Raw genomic sequence first — 25,219 nt, 5'->3', positions numbered from 1 at the left:
CCCACTATCAAAAGTGAGTGAGGTCATTATTAAAGTTATAAATTGTGTCATGCATGTGACCCTTTTTCCGTGGCCGGACACATCTTTCGTAGCATTGGCTGCGGTTCTTGACTGTTGGACAAGTAGGCCTAGAATTAATTATAAATAAATAAGCTTGTATATATCATGATTTGAAGTCTTAGTCATTGGAACGTAACCCATGACATCAATAGCATGATCGCAGATGATGACATCAGTGTTAAAAAATGATAGAGGATGACATTAGTGGAAAAATCTTCTATTAATTTAAGTTCTTGAAAATAACATGACATGCCAACCCTCTCGACGGATTTATTAAAGGTGGCGCTATTTGCCTCTATAATATAATCTAAACGATCGTATTTTAATAAAACATTATATTCCAAAATTGCCCGCAACTTAATTCGTTGTTAAGGATACGTTTATCTAACTAATTAAAATGTATTTCTCCTAACACCCGTAACTTAAATTTTACTTTCTTTAATTCTAATTTCTTCAATCTACATATTGAATTCTTATGCTTACAATTATTTTGTTTAACAAAGCGAGTTAACATAACTCTCGTTTCGCTATGCCTCCTCTACTTTATTGCCCTTTTTTCAGAATAAATAATACAATTTTACTATTATGTATGTTCTCTTCAATTGTTCATCTATCTAGCAAGTTAATACTACTTAAATTCTTTAATTTTATTGAAGTCTCTTCGCAAACATTTGTTACAAATTTCTCAAATGTAAGAAAAATTGCGCGAATTGCTTATTGGTATTTATCGTGATGTAAGCCTTTCTTTTTCTTTAAAAAATACGGTGGTCTAAGTAAAAAGGACTACTATAAGTGCACTCTATGGGGAAGGGGACAAAAAGATGCTAAACTTTTTACAGAAAATCTTTTGCAATACAGTGGTGAGAGAAAATCAGTAGCGAGGATAGCAGTTAGGAGGAGGAAGAGATTCAGAGGCCAAGTACTTTATTGAGTGTAAGGGGGGAACAAATATGTATAATGCAATTAAGCCACTTAAGGGTTGTTCGGGAATTTCAAGAGTGCGGTGAGTATAAATTAATTTATGAACTTTGAGTGCCAACCCTTTGTGCAGCTCTATATAATACTTGTACGAATCCCAAAACACTGAATTGTGTTATATTAATTCGGTAAATACACTTTACATCCCATTCCACCCATCCACCTCAACACATCCCTTTCTCTCAATGTTTTGCTAAATTTGACAATTTTATCCTTAATGAATTTGGATAATTCAATTTTATCCTTAATGAATTTGGATAATTCAAATAAATCAACTCCATGCTACCTACATGAAGGGACGTTCCCGTTTCAACTTGTTTGTGTTTGCAAGCACTGGTTTTGGCTTGATAAATTGCACCGGGAATGTCTTTATCATCATTTTTGCATTTATTGCTTTGTCTTAATTTGCTAGAGAGCCCACTCATCTAACATTCCACACAAATTATTGCTTACTTTTGCTTTGTTGGGATAATGTTTCACGTGTTTTTGCTTTAATAATTTAACTTAAATGAAAACAGGCTCTTATCAAAATATTGTAAGAACCTTTTTGTCAAAGTCGTGTTACCACTACTCTACATATAGCGGTTCCGCTTTCAGCTGCTAGTACACCCAACTCTCTGTTCGACAACTCTAGCTCTTCTTCCTTGTTAGCGCAAATGGAAGATAAAAAGGGCAATGGAAACGACAACGCCGTGATACAGATTAACCCAGACACCGAAGAAACTCGTGTAACAGAGAAAGCAAAGAACTTGAATTCAGCTGCTTCTAGAGGAGATGAATACGAGAAGGAAGAGAAAGAGGAAGAGGAGGAGGAGGAGGAGAAGGAGGATCAAGATATAATCGTAGGTAAAATAAAGGAAGTTTCACTCATGCTTGAGTTGATTATGTTTGTGTCCATAATGTGGTTGTTAATAGCTAGCTTAACTTTGAAAAGGCTGCAAAACCATGTCATATGGGATCTAGAGCTGTGGAAATGGTGTCTGTTAGCATTGGTGATACTCTCTGGTCCTCTGCTTAGTCGATGCTTCATCAGTGTTATTGTTTTCCTCGTTGAAAAAAAATTCATGCTTAAGCATTTGGTTCTGTATTTTGTTTATGGGTTGAGGACTAGTGTGAGCGTTTTTATTTGGTTGACTTGTGTTCTTTTAGTCTGGATCTTTTTGTTTGACGACGGTTATGGGGTTAAGGGATCAAAAGAAACTAGTAAAATTTTCCAGCACGTTACAAGGACTCTTGCGTCTTTTGTTGCTGGCGCTGCTGTTTGGTTCGTGAAGACTCTCTCAGTTAAGTTAATAAGTGTTTCTTTCCAAAGCAAGCGATTCTTTCATCGGATTCATGAAGCGATCTTTCATCAGCATGTTCTTCAGGTTCTTTCAGCTGCACAAGAGAATAAGATTAAAAAATTAAGGACCGCAAATACAGCGATGCAGTTTATTTCTAGGATTAGCAAGCGGAAAAAGTCTAAGGAAAAAATGACAATAGAGAAGATTTCTGCTTGTATCTCGAAAAGATTATTCAGTAGCAGGAACAGTGACTTAAAGTCGTCACAGTCGAATGAGATTGATGAGTCTAATGAGATTAAAAGCGAATCAGAAGCTAAGATTCTTGCTGATAATATTATCAAGAATCTGGAAAAGCTTCAAAGCGAGTGAGTCTAATGACTTTAATTAAATTTAATTTCCAGTTTCATATTATTTCTTTCGGAATTAATTCATCTCCCTGTTTTTATTTTGTTATTGTTAAGAACGACTAGGTTTATCGAGAAGAAGCAGCTTCAGTGGTTCTTGAAGGATGAGCAACATGTGAAAAAAGTGCTGAAATTGTTTGGAGCGGTCAAGAGCGGAAAAATCGATAAGGCAGATTTTAAGAAATGGGTGGTAAGATTCTTTGGATTTAGATTCAATATTGAATTGAGTTGTACTGATTTTACTATTATCTTTAGTCACGTCGAGGCGATGCAATTGAATCAAATTAAAAAGTTGAACCATTTCAGGTAGTTTCAAAATTTTCGAACCAAATGGTTCAATATTCTCTTTAATTTTTGCAAGAATCAAACTGAAAAAAAGTACAATGAAGAACAAAACTAAATATAAATCAAGTCCAACCAAATTGAATTAAAATTTGGTTCCAATTTTCTGAAGTGATCGGGTTGGGTTCGATTTTATGCATAGAAGTAGGCACTTAGTTCAGCTTAGACCGAACCGAACAGAATTGGATTGAATCAAAGGAAACTGAATTAAATTAAGTCTATGTTTGGTTTAAAATTTTTCAAATTAAATGGTTTAGCGTTCAGTTTGATTCATTTTGGCTCTTGAGGAAAGAACCACATTAGTTAAAAAAAGAAAAATGAAAAACCAAACCAAACCAAACCAACAATAAACTCAATCTAACCAAAACAAATTAAAATCCAGTTCTTGTTTAGTTCCTAATTTTTGAACAGTTCAGGTTTGGTTTGAATTTAGTTTGATTCCTATTTATACTGTTATACGGTTTAGATTCAAATACATATTATTTTTCTATTCAATAACTACTAATCACACTATTAAGAAAGCCAAGCATAAAGTTCAAGTTAGCACTAAATAAGCTCTTCAGTTAGAATCATTACACATGAACTCTTTTTAATTAAGTGGTAATATTTGTATTTCTAATCAAAGTCACAGTAAATTTGCATATCACTTAAATATGAATTGCTATAATTGTATATGTGAACATAACGATTATAAATGCACGCAAGCCAAAAGAACTTTAAAAAAATTAGAGTACAAAAAAAATTAGCACTAATCCAAACTCATTTTTACGTTGCCCAAAACACTTCATTGTCATATATTACCTACAATTTCTACTTGATTTGTCATGCATCATCAAATCATCTTGTGATGAAGTTCTTATCATTGCAGACAAAAGTTTATAATGACCGCCAGACTCTGAAACGTTCCTTAAATGATGCCAAGACTGCCATAGAAGAGTTGAACAGGATTCTTTCAGCAATTGTGATTGTCCTGATCATCATAGTGTGGTTGCTAGTGATGGGTCTTTTGACTTACAAAGTATTTGCCGTTGTTACATCCCAGCTTTTACTTCTAGCATTCATGTTTGGTAACACAGCCAGGACTTGCTTTGAAGCCATCATATTTGTATTTGTGACGCACCCATTTGATGTAGGTGATAGGTGCTTAATTGACGGAGTGCTGGTAAATTAATTAAATTGATTTTCATCCTAGATTATGCCTACTTTATAAAATAGGGCTCTGTTTGCTTGACGCACGCATTTTAAGTTGCAGATGGTTGTTGATGAGATGAACATTTTGACAACAATCTTTCTGAGATATGACAAGCAGAGGATATATTATCCAAATTCAGTTCTAGCAACCAAACCCATCAGTAACTTTTACAGGAGCCCGCGAGAGATGGGTGATACGGTGGAGTTTGCAATTGATGTTTTCACATCAGTTGAGATCATTGACAAACTAAAATATAGAATAAAAGAGTAAGTCAGTTCTTTTGAGATAACAACTGTATGTTAAAGGGTTAGGATTGTTGAGACTTGTCTTTGATACCAATTTTCGGTTGTTTGTTATAACGTACTGTTGACGCTTATTTTTTGTCACTTTTTTTGTGTGCATATTTTTGTCAACGTTATTTTACTGCAGCTACTTGGAGAGGAAGCACAAGCATTGGAGTGGAGATCACAGTGTGGTGGTGAAGGATATTGAGGATGTGAATAAGATGAGAATGACTCTCTATGTTACTCATACCATGAACTTTCAGGATTACATGAAGAAACTTAAACGGAGATCCAAATTAGTCTTAGAGCTAAAGAAAATATTTGAAGAACTTGGTATCAGATACAATCTTCTTCCTCAAGAAGTTCGGGTTAGCTACGCGGGGCGCTAACCAGTAGCCATCATGTGTTGAATATTAAACCCGATGTACACAGAGACCAATTAAGCCCAATTTTCAGAAGTACCTAAGTTTGGTAAGTTTGTGTGAAATATGTTATAGTTTACATTTGTGGCGGTAAGTTTAGTATGTAAAATTTGGGTAGTTGAAATGTGTGGTGACTGATGAGTTTGGGTAGTTGAAATATATGGTTATGAATGGTTTGCTTCATGTATAATTAAATGCTCCTGTGCTGTACCAATAAAGTGTTGGCTCCACTGATAATTGAGTCTCCTTAAGTGGCTTGATTGGGTTTGCTCCCCAGTTCGAGTCGCAGGGAAGTCGCCTTTGTTGGGAGAACCTGTGCCTCTCGGTTCGAGCGGGGACTTCTAGTCTGAATTGTGGTACGAGCTTAAAGGTGCTTCCCACAGTTGGGACCCTTCCCAGGATACCTCGTGGTCAAAACCAAAAAAAAAAAAAAATGCTCCTGTACTGTCCATTAGCCAAGAAGTGTGCTGGAGTTTCTGAGTTATAAAGATTTTAAAGTATTGGTGTTGTACTATATTTATTTAATATATGTATAATATATGTGTGAATTAAATATAATTATTAATTATATAATTGTTTTTTTAAGATAAATATTTATATGCCCACATGTACTACTTGAATGTATTATAATAAAAATACTGTAGAATCTTTTATTGTAAAGTGTGAAGAAATAAAAATTATAGTAATTGATGAAATAGTGAAGTTGTTTGATTGGTCAAATTCTCTAACGCCATCATGATGATCGTAGCTGTCTGTATCATAGTTACTCCTTTTAGATCTCGGGACAAATCTTGTTGATGAGAATGGTGATTGGGCAATTAAAAATAATAATTTTAATAATACTAATAAGTAAGTAAGTCACTCCATCTAAACAGATTAGTCTTTTAGTTGGATAGATAAAAATTTTAGGCCTAATTCCTCAATAATTGGTATTGTAGCTAAACCTTAGTAGTCGAAATGTGGTGGTGGAATAATTCAAGTGTGTCAGACGAAAGAACTGAGTTCGGTGGTGGTTTCGTCAGAGGAGAGATTGTTGAGTTATATCTCACATTGACTAATAAAGAGGAAATAATTAAATTTAGAAGAAAGTAGATCATTCTACCTAAAAAGTTACTCTATTAGTTGGATATTTTGAAATTTTTAGCTTAACCCTCCAACAATTTGTTAGACTTTCTAGGAATAGGCTACCAAATTTTTCTAGAAAGAATTAATGAAATCCCTTTTGATATCATTATTGCTTTGCTTACTTTTTGTACACTTTATTTTATGGCAACTATTTGGTGAACAACCGTAAGCGTTGGAGTAGAGATCACAGTGTGGTGGTGAAGGACATTGAAGGTATAAACAACATGAAAATGGCACATACTTTCAGGACTATGGGAAGCACGTTAAAAGGACATCAAAATTAGTCTTACAGCTAAAGCAAATATTTGAAGATATTGATCAAATACAAACTTCTACCTCAAGAGGTACACGTCAATCTAGGACCCACCACCTGCACGGTGATTGTCTGGCGTCTTGTGCAAATTAAATAATCTACGCTTGATGTAACGGTTAACTTTTTACAACAATTTTCTTTTTTGAATAAGTAATGGTTAAAATGTATGGATGTAATGTTTCTAAACTATCCAGTCAATACCCTCATGAGCTAATCGAAATGTACTGAAGTAATGGGCCTGATGGAGTTATTTTTGGACTTTCATTTGTGATTCATGGTGTGAAAAGCATAAGTGAGCTCAAGTAAAGCCGAAACGACTTAAACCTGAACATGATTTTAGGCTATTCTAACAAGTGAAGAAATATTTAAAATATTTTTCTAGTTTAATTTGGAAAATGTTAGAAAACTAGATAATTAACAGCACTATTCCTAATCAAAAATTTATTTTCCATTAATGTGTATTCAAATATTTCTTTCTTCATAAAAATATGAAAATGACAGCTATACTCTTATAGTATAGAAAATGGTTACAAATACTTCTAAGTTTTTGATTAAAAAACACTAAGATTGGATCAGAAATGTTAAATTTAACTGTTTAGTCTTCAAACTCCGTTTCCAAATTAGAAACAGGCCCAACCCGCGAAATAGGAGCATGCTTGAATCTTGATCAACCCGAGCTGGAGAAGCATCGTAACTTATACCAGAATGTTAACACAAGAATTAGAGGGACCCCCTTCGAACTTTGATAAATCCATAACTAGATGAGCTTTAGAATTGAAAATTACTGAGGGCGTGTTCTTCTATGAATGTGTTAGTAAAAAGGTCTTTAGTTTAAACATACATATAAGAAAGAATGAATGAAAAATAGCGTGCTCCAAGAGCAGTTAAAAATATTCAGTTAACAAAAATTCCTCACTACAGGAAGCGAATGCAGGAGCATGGAGTATAACTTCTTTCTCACCCTAGGAGTGGGATTAGAATCCACGTTGTCGTCTTTGTGAGTGACATCATTATTAAAGTTGGATTAAAATTCTGAGTTGAGTTTTTTGTTAACCACTAAATTATTAGTTATGATTTAATTTTTAATTTTTTATCTAACAATTATTAATTAAATACTTAAAAAAAATCAGCTTATCATTAAATTCTCGTACATTAAAATTATGTCTCCCTATATCAAATTCGAGTGGGAGAAACAATTGTTATTATCTATTGTGCAATGCATGTGAGCATTATTTGTGGTAGGATCCTGGTTGGTGGGGAACATATTTTGTAGCATTGGCTGCGGTTCTTAACTGTTGGACAAGTAGGCATAAAATTAAGTACATATGAAAAGCCATGCGCCTGTATGGTTTGCCTTGTATAAATCATAATTTGAGGTCTTGGACCTTATAGATGCACTGGTACGTAGCCCATGACATCAATAACATGATATAGGATGACATCAGTTGAAAAAACTTCTACTAATTTAAGTTCTTGAAAATAACAGAGCTTGCCAACTGTCCTGACTAATTTACTAATGGTTGCGTAATCTGAACACTTTTATTTTCATAAAATATTTTATTTTGAAAAAACCCACAACTTAATTGATTGTTAAGGACAAGTTTACCTAACTAATTAAATATATTTATGAACCATAAATTAATCTCTAGTCTCTTTGATTCTAATTTCATATCTTCCAAAAGCCCAAGTGGCTAGAGCCACTCGGGTTAAGCCCAAGTGGCTAGAGCCACTCCCTCACAAATGTGAGGGAAGGGGTTCGAGTTCCTGCAAACGCATTGCAGGGGATTAATTTAAATTTCCTTTCTTGAAGCTCCAGATCTTGAGTGAAGGTAATCTTTCTCCCATAATGAGAGTTGGGCGTCCCTCAAATATTTGAGAGGGTTAAAAAATCTGAGCCGTGTCATATCAGAGGTGATGTAAACTGATCTCAGTAATTTGTATGATGTAAATATCATGAACAATAGTTCTCCTAAAAAAAACAAAATTCATATCTTCCATCTTGAATCTCATACTACAACTATTTTCTTTAGCAAAGTGAGTTAACATAACTCTTGTTTTGCTCTACTTCCACAACTTTGTTTCCGCTTTTTTTTCGACAGACAACATGGTTTGCATAATAATAAAATTTTATTATTATGTTCTCTTCGATTGTTCATATATCTAGCAAGTCAATAACTTTTATCTAAATTTCTTCGCAAAAGTTTGTTAGAAAAATCTTATATTTAAGAAAAATTGCACGAATAGCTTATATTGTTATTTATCGTGATCCAACCCTCTTTTTTCTTTCTTGAAACAGTATCATGGTCTAAGTTAAATAGACTTCTATGAAAAATAAAAATTATACTTTCATTGACTAAGTGTGACTTCTTAACCCAAAAGATAAATAAGATAAAAGAAATTAAAATACTTTACTCTTTCCAAATGATGTCTATAGACTCTATGAGAAAGGGGGACAAAAAGATTCTAAACATTTTATAGAAAAAAACTTTTACGATAAAGTGGTGAGAGAGAATTGGTAGTGAGAAGAGCTATTAGAACAAGGTGGAGATTCAGAAAATCTTAATCTAATTATGATTCTCTTATAATCTGATTCTTAAATAAAAATAATATGTGGCGATTGGTGGTTAATAAATAAAGAAATTAAATCATATTTATACACTATAATTAAAAGAGACATAACACATAATCTTTAAAAACTCAAAAGAGCTCAAATTAAGAGAGAATTTTAATTCGAAATACCGAGTACTTTATTGAATGTAGTAGAAAACAATTGTGTTATAATAAAATTAAACCACTTTTGAAGAGTGCGCTTGAGTAGAAATTAATTTTCAGACTTTAAGTGCCAACCCATGTTTTTGTATCTTGGATTGTGTTTATTAATTCGGTAAATGCTTTAATATCCCATTCCATCCACACCTTGTAAAATGCCTCAACACATCCCCCTCTTTCAATGTTTTTTATCCTTGAAGCATTGGATGATGGAGATTGTAAATTTAGCCCTTAATGAAATCATACATACTGCTTATTCCCTATTATTTTCATAATATCTTAAAGCTCCTCTAGCTCCAAAAAATTTAAAGGAAAAGAGAGAGAAATGAATTATTTGTTTAATAATTTATCTTAATAATATAAAATATACATGTATTATAAAAAAATATTAAAAAGAAAAATGTACAGAAAAATATCTTATTATGAATTTTTTATTTATAGTAAAGTATGTATTTTTTAATTTTTAACACTTAAATTTTTTATTTTTATTTGTATTTATATAATTTATTTAATTTATAATAAATATAAATATATTTAAAAATAAAAATAATTACTGTAAAATTATGCTACTCTTATTAACAAAATAAGTGATATATATTACTTTAACTAGGAGAAACTGACAAACTTGCTTTTATAACTCAAACTTGCTTTTATAAGTCAAATAAATCCATTCGATGCTACGGGAAGTTCCCGTTTGCTCGTATTTCCAAGCACTTGTTTTGGCTGGACAAATTGCACCATGCTTTGTCTTAATTTGCTGTATAGCCCCGCACTTACAACTTTCCACACAAATTATTACTCGCATTTGTCTTATTTGGATAATGCATGTTTCACGTGTTGGACGGTGGGCACAAAATTGAGTATATATAAATTACGGGAAAAAGACTTACACACCCTCAATGTTTAATAGAGGGATAAAAAAATTTCTAATATTTCGAAAAAAAACATTCACACCTCCATCAATTAACGGAAATCGTTTCTTTTAATAGAATTTATAATTTTAAAATATAATTACTGTTATACCCTTCTAGCACATAAAAAAGTAATTGTTGATTGTTCAATTTGTTTATATTATTTTAATAAAATTATAAATATACCCTCATTACACAATTCCTCTATTTAAATTTTTGTCAAATTTTCTCTTCAAACTAAATAAATTTAATCCATTACTCAATAATAAAAATGAATAAAATTGGTTATTAATGCCATAAGAATAACAATTCTCCACATGTCAATCATTAAACTTGTACAATCAACCAAAAAATTAAAAAATGTAATCATGCTTGAATAATGGATTAATAACAAATTTTATTTATTTTTATTATTGAGTAATTGTTTAAATTTATTTGGTTTGAAAAGAAAATTTGAAAAAAATTTAAATAGAGGATGTTGATGCGAGATTCTGGTTGTCCTCGTTCTACGACCAGGGTCTCTGCTCGATCAACTTCACCACGACCAGGATCTCTCCTCGTAAAGCTTCTTCTCTAGAGGTTCCTGCGCACACAGACAGGTCAGAGTACGCCGGTTGTTTTCCCGGCGCAAACCCTCCGACGCTCAAGTCAGATATGAAGGTTCGGGGAACGCTTGCCACAAATCTTATGGCTGTTAGGTTGTTTTCTCTCTTTTAGAATTGCTTTTATCTCTCTTCTAATCTCAAAATTGCTAACCCTTTTACCTTCGTTGGCTACCTTTTTATAGGCTTCCTATGAATCCCAGTTTTCCGCAGTCTACGCCCGTTATCCTCCCACCTCTCGAACGTGGATTCCCCATTTCCGTAGTCGTGGGTGGTTGCGTGGCCTTCGTGCCTAGATTCTTGGGCTGGAGAGCATGCCTCGCCAACTGTGGTTGACTGGGTCTCCTCGAATCAACCCTTAGCAAGAATACAGCAGGAATGGCTTTATGCTTCTTATAGGAAATTGGCCTCGCGGATGACGTGCTCGTGGATGAGCAGGATATTCCTGCCCCTGTTCCCCTGCTACCTGGCTCTTACAGGACACACCTGCTCGCAGACTTCTGCCACCAAACATCTGCTCATCACGTCTGGTCTCGTCGGAGTATTTCCCTCAAACACCGGTCCCCCAGTTTCTAGTGTTGAGAGTGAAATGAATCAAGACTGAAAACTTTGGTGGTCTACTCGCCTTCGCTTGGTCGAGCAGATCCTGGCACGCCTGGCTTCTGGTCTCGCCATAAATAGGCTTTGAGACTTGGTGAGCCTTTGCATGCACTAGTAATTTTTTCGAATGCTTTGGAGTCTGCTCGCCTTCACGTGGTCGAGCAGATCCTGGCATGCTTGGCTTCTGTCTCGCCATAAAACAGGCTTTGAGACTTGACGAGCCTTTGCATGCCTTGGAAATTTTTTCGAATGCTTTGGAGTCTGCTCGCCTTCACGTGGTCGAGTAGATCCTGGCATGCTTGGCTTCTGTCTCGCCATAAAACAGGCTTTGAGACTTGACGAGCCTTTGCATGCCTTAATGAATTCTTCGATGCTTGAGGATTCTGCTCCCCTTCACGTGGTCGAGCATATCCTGGCATGCTTGGCTTCTGTCTCGCCATAAAACAGGCTTTGAGACTTGACGAGCCTTTGCATGCCTTAGTGAATTCTTCGATGCTTGCGGATTCTGCTCGCCTTCACGTGGTCGAGCAGATCCTGGCATGCTTGGCTTCTGTCTCGCCATAAAACAGGCTTTGAGACTTGACGAGCCTTTGCATGCCTTAGTAAATTCTTTAATGCTTGGGATTCTGCTCGCCTTCTCGTGGTCGAGCAGATCCTGGCACGCTTGGCTTCTGGTCTCGCCATAAACAGGCTTTGAGACTTGGTGAGCCTTTGCATGCCTTAGTAAATTCTTCAATGCTTGGGATTCTGCTCGCCTTCTCGTGGTCGAGCAGATCCTGGCACGCTTGGCATCTAGTCTCGCCATAAACAGGCTTTGAGACTTGGTGAGCCTTTGCATGCCTTAGTAAATTCTTCAATGCTTGGGGATTCTGCTCGCCTTCACGTGGTCGACCAGATCTTGGCATGCTTGGCTTCTGTCTCGCCATAAAACAGGCTTTGAGACTTGGTGAGCCTTTGCATGCCTTAGTGAATTCTTCGATGCTTGAGGATTCTGCTCGCCTTCACGTGGTCGAGCAGATCCTGGCATACTTGGCTTCTGTCTCGCCATAAAACAGACTTTGAGACTTGACGAGCCTTTGCATGCCTTAGTGAATTCTTCGATGCTTGAGGATTCTGCTCGCCTTCACGTGGTCGAGCAGATCCTAGCATGCTTGGCTTCTGTCTCGCCATAAAACAGGCTTTGAGACTTGACGAGCCTTTGCATGCCTTGGAAATTTTTTCGAATGCTTTGGAGTCTGCTCGCCTTCACGTGGTCGAACAGATCTTGGCATGCTTGGCTTCTGTCTCGCCATAAAACAGGCTTTGAGACTTGACGAGCCTTTGCATGCCTTAGTGAATTCTTCGATGCTTAAGGATTCTGCTCGCCTTCACGTGGTCGAGCAGATCCTGGCATGATTGACTTCTGTCTCGCCATAAAACAGGCTTTGAGACTTGACGAGCCTTTGCATGCCTTAGTGAATTCTTCGATGCTTGAGGATTCTGCTCGCCTTCACGTGGTCGAGCAGATCCTGGCATGCTTGGCTTCTGTCTCGCCATAAAACAGGCTTTGAGACTTGACGAGCCTTTGCATGCCTTAGTAAATTCTTCAATGCTTGGGATTCTGCTCGCCTTCTCGTGGTCGAGCAGATCCTGGCACGCTTGGCTTCTGGTCTCGCCATAAACAGGCTTTGAGACTTGGTGAGCCTTTGCATGCCTTAGTAAATTCTTCAATGCTTGGGATTCTGCTCGCCTTCTCGTGGTCGAGCAGATCCTGGCACGCTTGGCTTCTAGTCTCGCCATAAACAGGCTTTGAGACTTGGTGAGCCTTTGCATGCCTTAGTAAATTCTTCAATGCTTGGGGATTCTGCTCGCCTTCACGTGGTCGACCAGATCCTGGCATGCTTGGCTTCTGTCTCGCCATAAAACAGGCTTTGAGACTTGGTGAGCCTTTGCATGCCTTAGTGAATTCTTCGATGCTTGAGGATTCTGCTCGCCTTCACGTGGTCGAGCAGATCCTGGCATACTTGGCTTCTGTCTCGCCATAAAACAGGCTTTGAGACTTGACGAGCATTTGCATGCCTTAGTGAATTCTTCGATGCTTGAGGATTCTGCTCGCCTTCACGTGGTCGAGCAGATCCTGGCATGCTTGGCTTCTGTCTCGCCATAAGACAGGCTTTGAGACTTGGCGAGCCTTTGCATGCCTTAGTGAATTCTTCGATGCTTGAGGATTCTGCTCGCCTTCACGTGGTCGAGCAGATCCTGGCATTCTTGGCTTCTGTCTCGCCATAAAACATGCTTTGAGACTTGACGAGCCTTTGCATGCCTTTGAAAATTTTTTGAATGCTTTGGAGTCTGCTCGCCTTCACGTGGTCGAGCAGATCCTGGCATGCTTGGCTTCTGTCTCGCCATAAAACAGGCTTTGAGACTTGACGAGCCTTTGCATGCCTTAGTAAATTCTTCAATGCTTGGGGATTCTGCTCGCCTTCACGTGGTCGAGCAAATATTGGCATGCTTGGCTTCTGTCTCGCCATAAACAGGCTTTTAGACTTGGTGAGCCTTTGCATGCCTTAGTGACTTCTTCGATGCTTGGGGATTCTGCTCGCCTTCGCGCGGTCGAGCAGATCCTGGCATGCTTGGCTTCTGTCTCGCCATAAACAGGCTTTGAGACTTGGTGAGCCTTTGCATACCTTAGAAGATTTATCACAGTTTCAAGTGAATGACATTCCTCGACGTTCCATTAATTGCAGGTTTTGATTTTACATGAACTTGCTTTGACGTAAAACATAAAAATAAAAGATAAAGAGCACGAGCAGAAATTACTTTAAAATGTGAACAAGTCTTACTGGAAGTATTTTTGGAGGTGTGCTGCGTTCCATGGGCGTTTCACCTCGTGGCCGTCCGTGCGAACCAGCTTGTAAGCTCCGGGTCCCACCATCTGCTTGACTCTATATGGCCCTTCTTGTTTTCTACTCGGGTATCGAGGGATGTTATCTGCATTGCTTCCCTTGCTGCCGAGGAGTAGCAGCTTCTTGCGATCCTCTGGTCTCCTTGTACCACTCCAACTACCCCATTCACCCGGTACTTCAGAGCCAGATAATGGTTGGACAGCACCGCTTTGTTCATCCTCAAAAATGGCCAGCCTAGGATCATCTGGTAAGGACCTTCTTCGTCTACCACCACAAAGTCCAGCATCATTGTCCTTTCTGTCGGGGAGCTCCCAATTGTGATAGGCAGCTCGACCATGCCCAGAGGGATCAGCTTTCCTCCTCCAAACCCTTTCAAGGAGGTGTTGGTATATTCCAGCTTCTGGTCTGCTATTCCCATCTCCTCCAGGGTTGACTTAAACAATACGTCAACTGAGCTCCCTGTGTCAACCAGTATCCTGTCAAACTTCTTGCTAGCAACAGTGGCCTTGATGACCAAAGCATCCTCGTGAGGGTATAAAATCCCTTCCTCATCCTCATCTGTCCACATGATTGGCACTTGCCTAACTCTTGCACGTTTGGCTGCTGGGGTGTTGAAGAATACCTCTTTGCTGGTCATGGCGTATCTAGCATAATTCTTCCTCGACTGTTGGAATCTTCAGCCAATGTTGGGCCCCCAGCTATCACCCTTACTGTAGGCTGCTCGCGCCTCAAATTCCTGTCACTCTGCTCCCCTTCATTTGTTGATGCTACCATTGGGAATGTCCCATCTATAAACTCGTCCAGATACCGATTTCTCACCAAATCTTCAACCTGGGTCTTGAGATCCCTGCAATCTGCTGTGGTGTGACCATGAGTGCCATGGAACTTACAATAGCGTTCCCTATCCCTCCTGCTGGATGGCTTTGTTATTGGGCCAGGGAGGTACAGCAGCCCTCGATCCTTTATGGCTTCCTACACCTCATCCAGGGACATCTTCAAGGAAGTATACCGCCCATAGTCCTGGTTCTGGTCGATCAGGTGCACTGCTCTTTCTCTGTTTGCTCCGTTCTGAGTTGGGGGCGTTGGTAGTACTTCTGGTCTGCTCCCTCTGCTACCGTGGGAATGTTGATGAAGACCACCATATGCCGAATCATGCCTTCTCCAAGGCTCCCTAGCTGGGGAACGAGGAGGTTGCGCCCTGCTGCGCTGATACTGTGGTGGCCTCTGATGGGGCTGGTAAGTGTTGAGTGTTAGAAAATGCATATTTATAAAGGAGAAAACCGTCATTTTACATTTCAAGTCTTACTAACAACCCTTACTTTTATGTATTTAACCTTCTTGTTATTTAATTACATGTGTTTTATTTTAATTAAGTATTTTATGTATTTTAGGGGCATCATAGTCATTTCACAATAAACGAGAAATCAGATGGCAAAACGGACATCACTTTTGAACTCAGGACGGTCGAAAACCTTAGGAGGAGCATAAAAGGAAAAATGGCACTGTTCACTTGTACGGTGCTATTCACGTGTACGGTACTGTATACGTTACTGTTCACGACACTGTTCACATAGACGGACCGATGACGTGGCATTGACTGATGAGGTGTCACGATCCTGTTGGACTAAAATTCTTATATACTGTTGATGGTGACGTGGCAGCATATCAGTGGATGAAAAATCTCGCATACGGTGCATGCATCACACAGGATTATTTTCAACCAAACCGCGTTACTGTTCATCCAGGTCAAACCGCATTACTGTTCAAAGTCGGGTCAAACCGTGTTACTGTTCATCCGCGTGGTCAAACCGTGGACTGTTGACTGATGACTGATGACGTGGCGCAATCCTGAGCGTCCAAACTGTTTTTAATCCGATGGCCATGATTTACTCCATGTATCTATAAAAAGGGGGCCTCCCCCCCTAATTTGATATCTCTGAATCCATTTTTGGGATCCATTTTCTGTAATTCCTTCTCCATCTTGTATTTTCTTCGTATTTTAATAAATTCTCATTTTGCCCCTAGTTCAATTATGAGTGGCTAATTTTCTTTCAAGCTTGGGTTGAAGGTGAAGTCTCAACATGTGTCATGGGCTTAATTTGGTAAATTTATTTTCTCTTCCCCTCTAGTTTTTGTGGATGTTTTGACTTCTCGTCGACAAATAATACTAATCTTGTCTAGTACCGCCTTGGTTTCACCGGCCCTCTAGTACAAGGTTATTATTATTTGGCACGATAAGCCCTTAGCACCATATTGATTAGAGCGTGGTTCATGAGGTGTGGATTCCCCCCTCATGATTTAATTGGCATTAATACGGATTATTTAGCCCATGATGCATGTTGATACGGATCCAGATACCCAAGTACGTCATTTCAATAGAATTCTCTTCAATTTATTCTCGCCATTTCAATTGCAATTCCAATTTTAGAATTTATTCTCGCCATTTTAATTTAATTATAAGCATATTCCAAATCATTTCCACCATAAATCCAACTACCCATTTACAAAATTAATTCTATATATAATTAAAATCCACCTCCTCGTGGGATCGACACTCGTCACCATTAGTCTATACTACAATAGATTCGTGCGCTTGCGAGTACATTAAAATTTGCACAACAGTAAGCAGTTACCCGACCTCCTGCTCCACTACCCGAGGTCTGGTGGTCCCTCCTCCTGATCGGCCCATTCCCTGGTAATGCTCTCTTCTCTTTCCTCCCCAACCCTTCTAACTGGTCTGTTTTAATCCGTGCGGCCTTCTCCTCTTCAATCTCAATGTCTCTCTTAGCCTGCTCGTATGCGGCCGCATACGTCTGAATAACTGGGCTTCTTAAGTTGTACCACAGCCTTCCTATCTTCACCCCTTCTTTCAATCCCTTTAACGCATGAGGGTGGTTGAAGGCTCCCAAGTTGAGGACAGCACGATGAAACCTCTTGATGAATTCCCGAAGGGTTTCTTGCTCTCCCTGTTTCATGCTTTTCAGCTCCATCATGTCATCTTCTGGTGCCATTGCCCCACTAAACTGCTCCGTAAATTCCTGGCACATCTGCTCGAAGGTTTTAATGTTGCCCCGAGGAAGTTTCCTGTACCACTCTCGTGCACGTCCTTCAAGGGATAGCGGGAACACCCTGCACCTTTGGGATTGAGATAATCCTTGTACCCCAGTTATGTCGTTGAAGCGCTCTATGTGTACCAGTGGATCAGTTCTTCCCGAATATCTAAGGTCTGAGAGGCGGAAATCTCTCGGAATAACTGCCTTCATGATCTCTGCTGCGAGCGGTGATTCTCCGTCCAGCATTATTCTCCAACCAGGAGCTCTGCTCTTCCCTTGCATGTCATCAATTATCTGCGCTAGTCTGCGCACTTCCTCCTCCAGCTGCACTGCACGACCAGGGTCACGTGCTGCAACTTGATCCCGCTCTTGCTCTACATCATGTAAATGTTGCCTCAGTACTGTTTCCTCTGCGTTCGCCACCCCATCGTCCTCGTCAAAAATCTGTCTTGCCGGGGACTGCTCTTCCTCTCTATGGAATTCTCCCCGCTGGGGTATGTTACCTCTTTCCTCACCAAATCTCCCGATGGTCTGACTTCTCCTCGTATTATCAGGACCTGGTGCCACTCCATCACCTCTCACCCTTTCTTCCTGGGTTACCCTTCGTTCACTTCGCAGCTCATGCAGGATGGTTGTCAAGGTCTCCATCTGCTTTTCCATCCGTTCCATCCGGTCGAACATGGCTTTTTTCCGTGCTTCACTGGCTATCTCCCTCAGCGTTACGGAATCGTTAAGCCTCATATCACCCCCTTATGTACTACTTCCTCCTGTCTCTATTGCTTTTCAGCTGCTTCCCTTCTCTTCTTGCTATCAACAGAAGCTTTTTGCTCAGCTCCCCACAGACGGCGCCAAAATGTTGATGCGAGATTCTGGTTGTCCTCGTTCTACGACCAAGGTCTTTGCTCAATTAACTTCACCACGACCAGGATCTCTCCTCGTAAAGCTTCTTCTCCAGAGGTTCCTGCGCACACAGACAGGTCAGAGTACGCCGGTTGTTTTCCCGGCGCAAACCCTCCGACGTTCAAGTCAGATATGAAGGTTCGGGGAACGCTTGCCACAAATCTTATGGCTGTTAGGTTGTTTTCTCTCTTTTAGAATTGCTTTTATCTCTCTTTTAATCTCAAAATTGCTAACCCTTTTACCTTCGTTGGCTACCTTTTTATAGGCTTCCTATGAATCCCAGTTTTCCGCAGTCTATGCCCGTTATCCTCCCACCTCTCGAACGTGGATTCCCCATTTCCGTAGTCGTGGGTGGTTGCGTGGCCTTCGTGCCTAGATTCTCAGGCTGGAGATCATGCCTCGCCAACTGTCGTTGACCGGGTCTCCTCGAATCAACCCTTAGCAAGAATACAGCAGGAATGGCTTTATGCTTCTTACAGGAAATTGGCCTCGCGGATGATGTGCTCGTGGATGAGCAGGATATTCCTGCCCCTGTTTCCCTGCTACCTGGCTCTTACAGGACACACCTGCTCGCAGACTTCTGCCACCAAACATCTGCTCATCACGTCTGGTCTCGTCGGAGTATTTCCCTCAAACAGAGGAATTGGGTAATGAGGGCATATTCATAATTTTATTAAAAATATATGGACAAATTGGACAATCAACAATTACTTTTTTATATACTAGAAGGATATAACGATAATTACATGTTAAAATTATAAATTCTTCTAAAAGAAATTATTTCCATTAGTTAATGGGGGTATGAATGTATTTTTTAGAACATTTGAGAGTTGTTTATCATTTTGCTAAACGTTGGGGTGTGTCAGCCCTTTTCCCTATAAATAACCGTCTTAATAACTCAGGACATCAATTACGGGTAATTTTTACTTTCCTCCCTTGAGCTTTGAGCCTTTTGCACTTAGATGGCCAAGATTCATTTATTATTAAAGACCCCCCTACGAAATGCAAACGGTAGATCTCGTATGGTTAGTTATAGGCAATTTAGTAATTTAATTTGACAAGCATAACTTTTACACATTTTGATTGACATGAGCATAGTGAATGGTCAAATCATTGTGAAAAAATAGTGCATTGTGATCATTCATATAAATAAAAAATTATAAAAAAAATCAAAGATTAAATCTTTTTCTCTTTTCTCTCAAACTACACGTTTCTCTTTCTGAAGCTAAGACGAAAGCTCTATTTAGAAGGCAAAAAAATTCTTTATTTCTAGCAAATCAGTATTTATTACTTGTGTGAAGTGAAGAAGAAACACCAAACTTGCGTCATGTCCAGCTATGATATTACTGTGAGTTATTTGTAAATGTCAAGTTTGTGCTTCATTCTTTGTTCATTGACACATTTTTGATAATGTTTATGGAACTGTAAAATATAAAATCAAGAATAAATTTTCCAACTCCATTTTGAGTATTTTGCAAGCATATGTTTTCAGCTTATGTTATGGTAGATTGTGCATTTGATTTATGTGTTGTAATATTCATGATGTACTTTTTAAAGTGAGTTTTAATAGGCCCGAAATATGTATGAAGGTATAAACAATTTTTTTTTTGTCTTAATGATAGTTATACAGAGCTGAAAAAACTGAAGTTTAAAACACTTAATGATCATTGTTTTTAATTGCATAATGTAATATTATCCTTTTATTAGAATTATCCTTTTATTTGTTGAATGTAATTGTAAATAATCCAATTTTAAGGGGTATAATGGTAATATTATGGTTGTTATAGTTTTCGCACGAAATGTATAGCGTGTGAAAGTTCTTGAAAATCCAACTGGGGGTATTTCAGTCTTTTTGAATTCAACTAACAGTCAAACACAAAATTAACTGACGGTAGGGGGGTCTTTACTAATAAATGGATCTTAGCCATCTAAGTGCAAAAGACACAAAGTTCAGGGGAGGAAAGTAAAAATTACCCCATCAATAACATGATAGAGGATGACGTGACATGCCAACGCTCGTATTGGAAAAAGCTTATATTAATTTAAGTTCTTGAAAATAACATGACATGCCAACTCTCATAACTGATTTATTAATGGCGGTGCTGTTTATCTCTAAATTATTTTTCTTTAGCAATGTGAGTTAACGTAACCCTCGTTTCGGAACACCTCCATAATTTTGTTAGGTTTTTTGTCCAAAAAAAAAAAAAATAGTTCGAATAAATAATAAAATTCTACTATTATATATATTCTCTTCGATGGTTCACCTATCTTGTACGTTAACAGTACTTAAATTATTTAATTTTATTGAGAATTTTCGCAAAAATTTGTTGGAAAATTATTGTATTTAAGAAAAATACACGGATAGTTTATGTTGTTATTTATCATGACCTAAAACTTTTAGTTTTCCTTTCCTGAAATAATGTCGTGGTCTAAGTTAAAAAGACTACTATGAGTAGACTCTATGGGAAAGGGGACAGAAAGATTCTAAACCTTTTACAGCAAAACTTTTATAATACAGTGATGAGAGAGAATCTGTTTTAGGAGAGCTACTAGGAGGATGAAATTCAAAGGTCGAGACTTTATCGAGTGTAGGGAAAAACAAATTTGTGTAATGCAATTAAACCACACATCCAAAACACTGAATTGTGTTATATTAATTCGGTAAATACTCTTTACATCCCATTCCATCCACAGTTTTTTAAAATGCGTCAACATATCCCTTTCTCTCAATGTTTTGCTCAATTCGACAATTTTTATCTTTGATGAATTTGGATAATTTAAATAGATCAATTCCATGCTACGTACACAAAGGGAAGTTCCCGTTTCAACTTGTTCATATTTCCAAGCACTGTTTTTGGCTTGACAAATTGCACCATGCATGTCTTCATCATGACTTTTGCATTTATCGCTTTGTCTTAATTTGCTATAGCTCACACTTATAACTTGCCACAAAAATCATTGCTTGCTTTTGATATTTTTGGACAATGCATGTTTCACGTGCGGTTGCTTTAATATTTTAAGTTAAATGAAACAGGCTTTTATTAAAATCTGGTAAAACCATTTTTTTGTCAAATTCGTATTGCTGCTCTATATATGGCGGTTCCGCTTTCTGCTAGTACATACAACTCTCTTTTAGGCAACTCTAGCTCTTCTTCCTCATTAGCGCAAATGGAAGGTAAAAAGGACAAAGGAAACGACAATGCCGTGATACAGATTAATACAGATACCGAAGAATCTCATTTAAGAGAGCAAGCAAAGAACTTGAAGTCAGCTGCTTCAAGAGAGGATGAAGACGAGGAGGAAGAGGAAGAGGAAGAGGAGGGGGAGGAGGATGATGAAAATATAATAATAGGTAAAGTAAAGGACATTTCACTCATGCTTGAGTTCATTATATTTGTGTCCATATTGTGCTTGTTAATTGCCAGCTTAGCCTTGAAAAAGTTGCAAAACCATGTCATATGGGATCTAGAGCTGTGGAAATGGTGTCTGTTAGCATTGGTGACTCTCTCTGGTCCTTTGGTTAGTCGATGCTTCATCACTATTACTGTTTTGCTCATTGAAAAAAAATTCATGCTTAAGCATTTGGTTCTGTATTTTGTTTATGGGTTGAGGGCAAGTGTGAGCGTTTTTATTTGGTTGACTTGTGTCCTTTTAGTCTGGATCTTTCTGTTTGACCATGGGTATGGGGTTAAGCGATCAAAAGAAACTAGTAAAATTTTCCATCACATTACAAGGACACTTGCTTCTTTTGTTGCTGGGCCTGCTGTTTGGTTCGTGAAGACTCTCTCAGTTAAGTTAATAAGTGTTTCTTTCCAAAGCAAGCGATTCTTCCATCGGATTCATCAATCGATCTTTCATCAGCACGTTGTTCAGGTTCTTTCAGCTCCACAAAAAGATAAGGTTAAAAAATTAAGGAACGCAAATATAGCGATGCAGTTTATTTCTAGGATTAACAAGGAAAAAAAGGCTAAAAGAATAACGACGATGGAGAAGATTTCTGCCTGTATCTTGCAAGGATTAATCAGTTGCAGTGGCTTAAAGTCGTCAATGTCAAGTGATCTTGCTTAGTTCAGTGAGATTAAAAGCGAATCAGAAGCTAAAAATCTCGCCGATAAGATTATCAAGAAGCTAGAAACGCCTCAAAGCGAGTGAGTCTAGTTACTTTAACTAAATAAAATTCCAGTTTCATATGATTTTTTTCGGAATCAATTCATCTCGTTGCTTTTATTTTGTTATTGTTAACAATGACTAGGTTTATCGGGGAGCAGAAGCTTAAGGCGTTCTTGGACGATGAGCAACATGTGAAAAAAATGCTGAAATTGTTTAGAGCGGTCAAGATTCTTTGGATTTAGATTCAATATTGAATTGAGTTGTGTTGTGCTGATTTTATTATGATCTTCAGTCAAGTCAAGGAGATACAATTGAATCAAACCAACCAAATTAAAAGTTGAACCATTTCGGGTTGAACCAATCGTAATTGAATTTAATCAAGCCAAACTGAATTAAATTTGGTCAATGTTCGGTTAAAAAAATTTCAAACTAAACAGTTTAGTGTTGAGGTTGATTCCTTTTGTCTCTTAGAGGAAAGAACCAAATTAGTAATAAAACAAACAATAAAACCCCAAACCAAAAGTAAATCGAAACTAACGAGAACAAATTAAAATCAAGCTCTTATTTAGTTCCTATTTCTAGAACAGATTGAGTTTGATTTGAATTTAGTTTGGTTTTTATTTATGGCATTTTATGGTTAATTATATATATATTTTTAATCTAATAACTATCAATCGCACTGTTTAAAAAGCCAAGCACGAAGCTCAACTTAGCACTAAATAAGTTCTTTAGTTAGATGCATTACTAAAGAACTCTTCTTAATTAAATGATAAATTTGTATTGCTAATTAAAAAAACCACAATAAATTTGCATATGAGATATATGAATTGATATAAATGTGTAATCAACATAACGATTATATATTTGTACGATATTTGGATCCATGATGACCTAATATTTGTTTTGACTTATAGAAATTTTTTTGTTAATAATTTTTAGATAAGAATACACTGTTAACAAAACCTTGATCGTTTAATGTTATAACTGAAAGCACACCAAAAGAACTTGAAAAAAAAATGCTAATAAATTAAAACTAATTCAAACTCATTTATACGTAGCCCAAAACACTAAATTGTCATATATCTCCTGCAATTTCTACTTCACTTGTCATACACCATCAACTCATCTTGTGATGAATGTTTGGGGGATATGCTTCGACGAAGACCAACAGTGATGAGCAGAATCTGGTGGCAGGGTTCCGCGAATAGGTATATCTTGTAAGAGTCTGGTAGCAGGGGAACAGGAGTAGAAATGTTCTGCTCGTCCATGAATACACCATCCGCGAGGCCGATCTCCTGTTAGAAGCATAAAGCCATTCCTGCTAATGGTTGAGGTGAGGAGACCCGGTCAACGACAGTTGGCGAAACGTGCACTCCAACCCGAGAATCAAGGCACGAAGACCACGCGACCACCCACGATTACGGAAACGGAGCACCCACTTCCGAGAGATGGGAAGGTAATGGGCGTAGGTTGAGGGAAGGTCTGAACTCAGGTGAAGCCTATAAAAAGGTGGCCAACGAAGGTAAAAGGGTTAGAACTTTTGATATTGAAACTGAATAAAGAGAGCATTGAATAATCCCAAAAACAAGCCTTAAGATTAGTGGCTAACGTTCCTAGGAACACAAAACCTTCATTTCTGACTTGAGCGTCGGAGGGTTTACGCCGGGAAAATAACCGGCGTGCTCTGACTTGTTTCTGTGTACGCAGGAATTTTTGGAGAAGAAAGCATACGAGGAGAGATTCTGATCGTGGTCGAGTTGATTGAGCAGAGATCTTGGTCGTAGTCGAGAAGGTAACCAGAATCTCGCATCAACAATGAAGTTGTTAGTATTACAGATAAAAGTTTATGATGACCGCAAAACCCTGAAGTGTTCTTTAAATGATGCCAAAACTGCCATCGAAGAATTAAACAGGATTCTTTCAGGAATTGTGGTTGTCGTGATCATCATAGTGTGGTTGCTAGTGATGGGTCTTTTGACTTACAAAGTAATTGCCGTCATTACATCCCAGCTTTTACTTCTGGCATTCATGTTTGGTAATACAGCCAGGACTTGTTTTGAAGCCATCATATTTGTATTTGTGACGCACCCATTTGATGTAGGCGATAGATGCTTTATTGACGGAGTACAGGTAAATTAATTAAATTGAGTTTCATACAAGATTGTGCTTACTTTATACTATCGGGCTCAGTTGCTTGACGCACACATTTTAAGTTGCAGATGGTTGTTGATGAGATGAACATTTTGACAACAATCTTTCTGAGATATGACAATGAGAAGATATATTATCCAAATTCAGTTCTAGGTACAAAACCCATCAGCAACTTTTACAGGAGCCCGCGAGAGATGAGTGATCCTGTGGAGTTTGCAATTGATGTTTTCACATCAGTTGAAGTCATTGAAAACCTAAAATCTAGAATAATAGAGTAAGTCAGTTCTTTTGAGATAATAATTTTCAGTTGTTTGTTATATCGTACTGCTGATGCTTATCTTTTGTCACTTTTTTTTTGCGCTTATTTTTTGTCAATGTTATTTAAATGCAGCTACTTGAAGAGGAAGCATTAGCATTGGAGTGGAGATCACAATGTGGTGGTGAAAGATATTGAGGATGTGAATAAAATGAAAATGGCTCTTTATGTTACTCATAAAATGAACTTTCAGGATTATATGAAGAAAATTAAACGGAGATCCAAATTAGTCTTAGAGCTAAAGAAAATATTTGAAGATCTTGGTATCAAATACAATCTTCTACCTCAAGAAGTTTGTGTTAGTTACGCAGGGCTCTAATCACCATGTGCTGAATATCAAACTCGGTATAAATAGATATTGGAAAGTAGAATCCATTTATTCATTATTTTGAGATGTAAATATATCTTTCTATATGTATTCCTAAATTACAGTAGACTTTGATTGCATAGCTTAATTATAGGGATCCTACCATGTATAGCAAGTCAGTCATTATGTATATATACTCAATCAAATATCAA

General features: G+C 37.8%; 1 protein-coding gene and 1 pseudogene across 2 annotated transcripts; both read left to right on the top strand.

The window, feature by feature from the left end:
* Positions 1-1,530: 1,530 nt before the first annotated feature.
* Positions 1,531-5,470, top strand: LOC18037630 (mechanosensitive ion channel protein 10). 2 transcript variants are annotated; one of them, XM_024180803.1, is made up of 5 exons: positions 1,531-2,686; positions 2,783-2,915; positions 3,936-4,229; positions 4,314-4,525; positions 4,689-5,470. In XM_024180803.1, exons 1-5 carry the CDS (start codon positions 1,695-1,697, stop codon positions 4,930-4,932), a joined length of 1,875 nt encoding a protein of 624 aa, XP_024036571.1. In that variant the 5' UTR covers positions 1,531-1,694; the 3' UTR covers positions 4,933-5,470. The 2 variants fall into 2 exon arrangements, with proteins under 2 accessions (XP_024036571.1, XP_006427999.1); XM_006427936.2 differs by having other exon boundaries at positions 4,320-4,525; positions 4,689-5,198.
* Positions 5,471-21,216: 15,746 nt separating this feature from the next.
* LOC112097008 lies at positions 21,217-25,019 on the top strand (annotated as a pseudogene).
* Positions 25,020-25,219: the final 200 nt, after the last annotated feature.

The sequence above is a fragment of the Citrus clementina genome, unplaced genomic scaffold (genome assembly GCF_000493195.1).
Source record: "Citrus clementina cultivar Clemenules unplaced genomic scaffold, Citrus_clementina_v1.0 scaffold_7, whole genome shotgun sequence".
In the NCBI taxonomy this organism is placed as follows: domain Eukaryota; kingdom Viridiplantae; phylum Streptophyta; class Magnoliopsida; order Sapindales; family Rutaceae; genus Citrus; species Citrus x clementina.
This window is presented reverse-complemented; position numbering and strand designations above follow the sequence as displayed.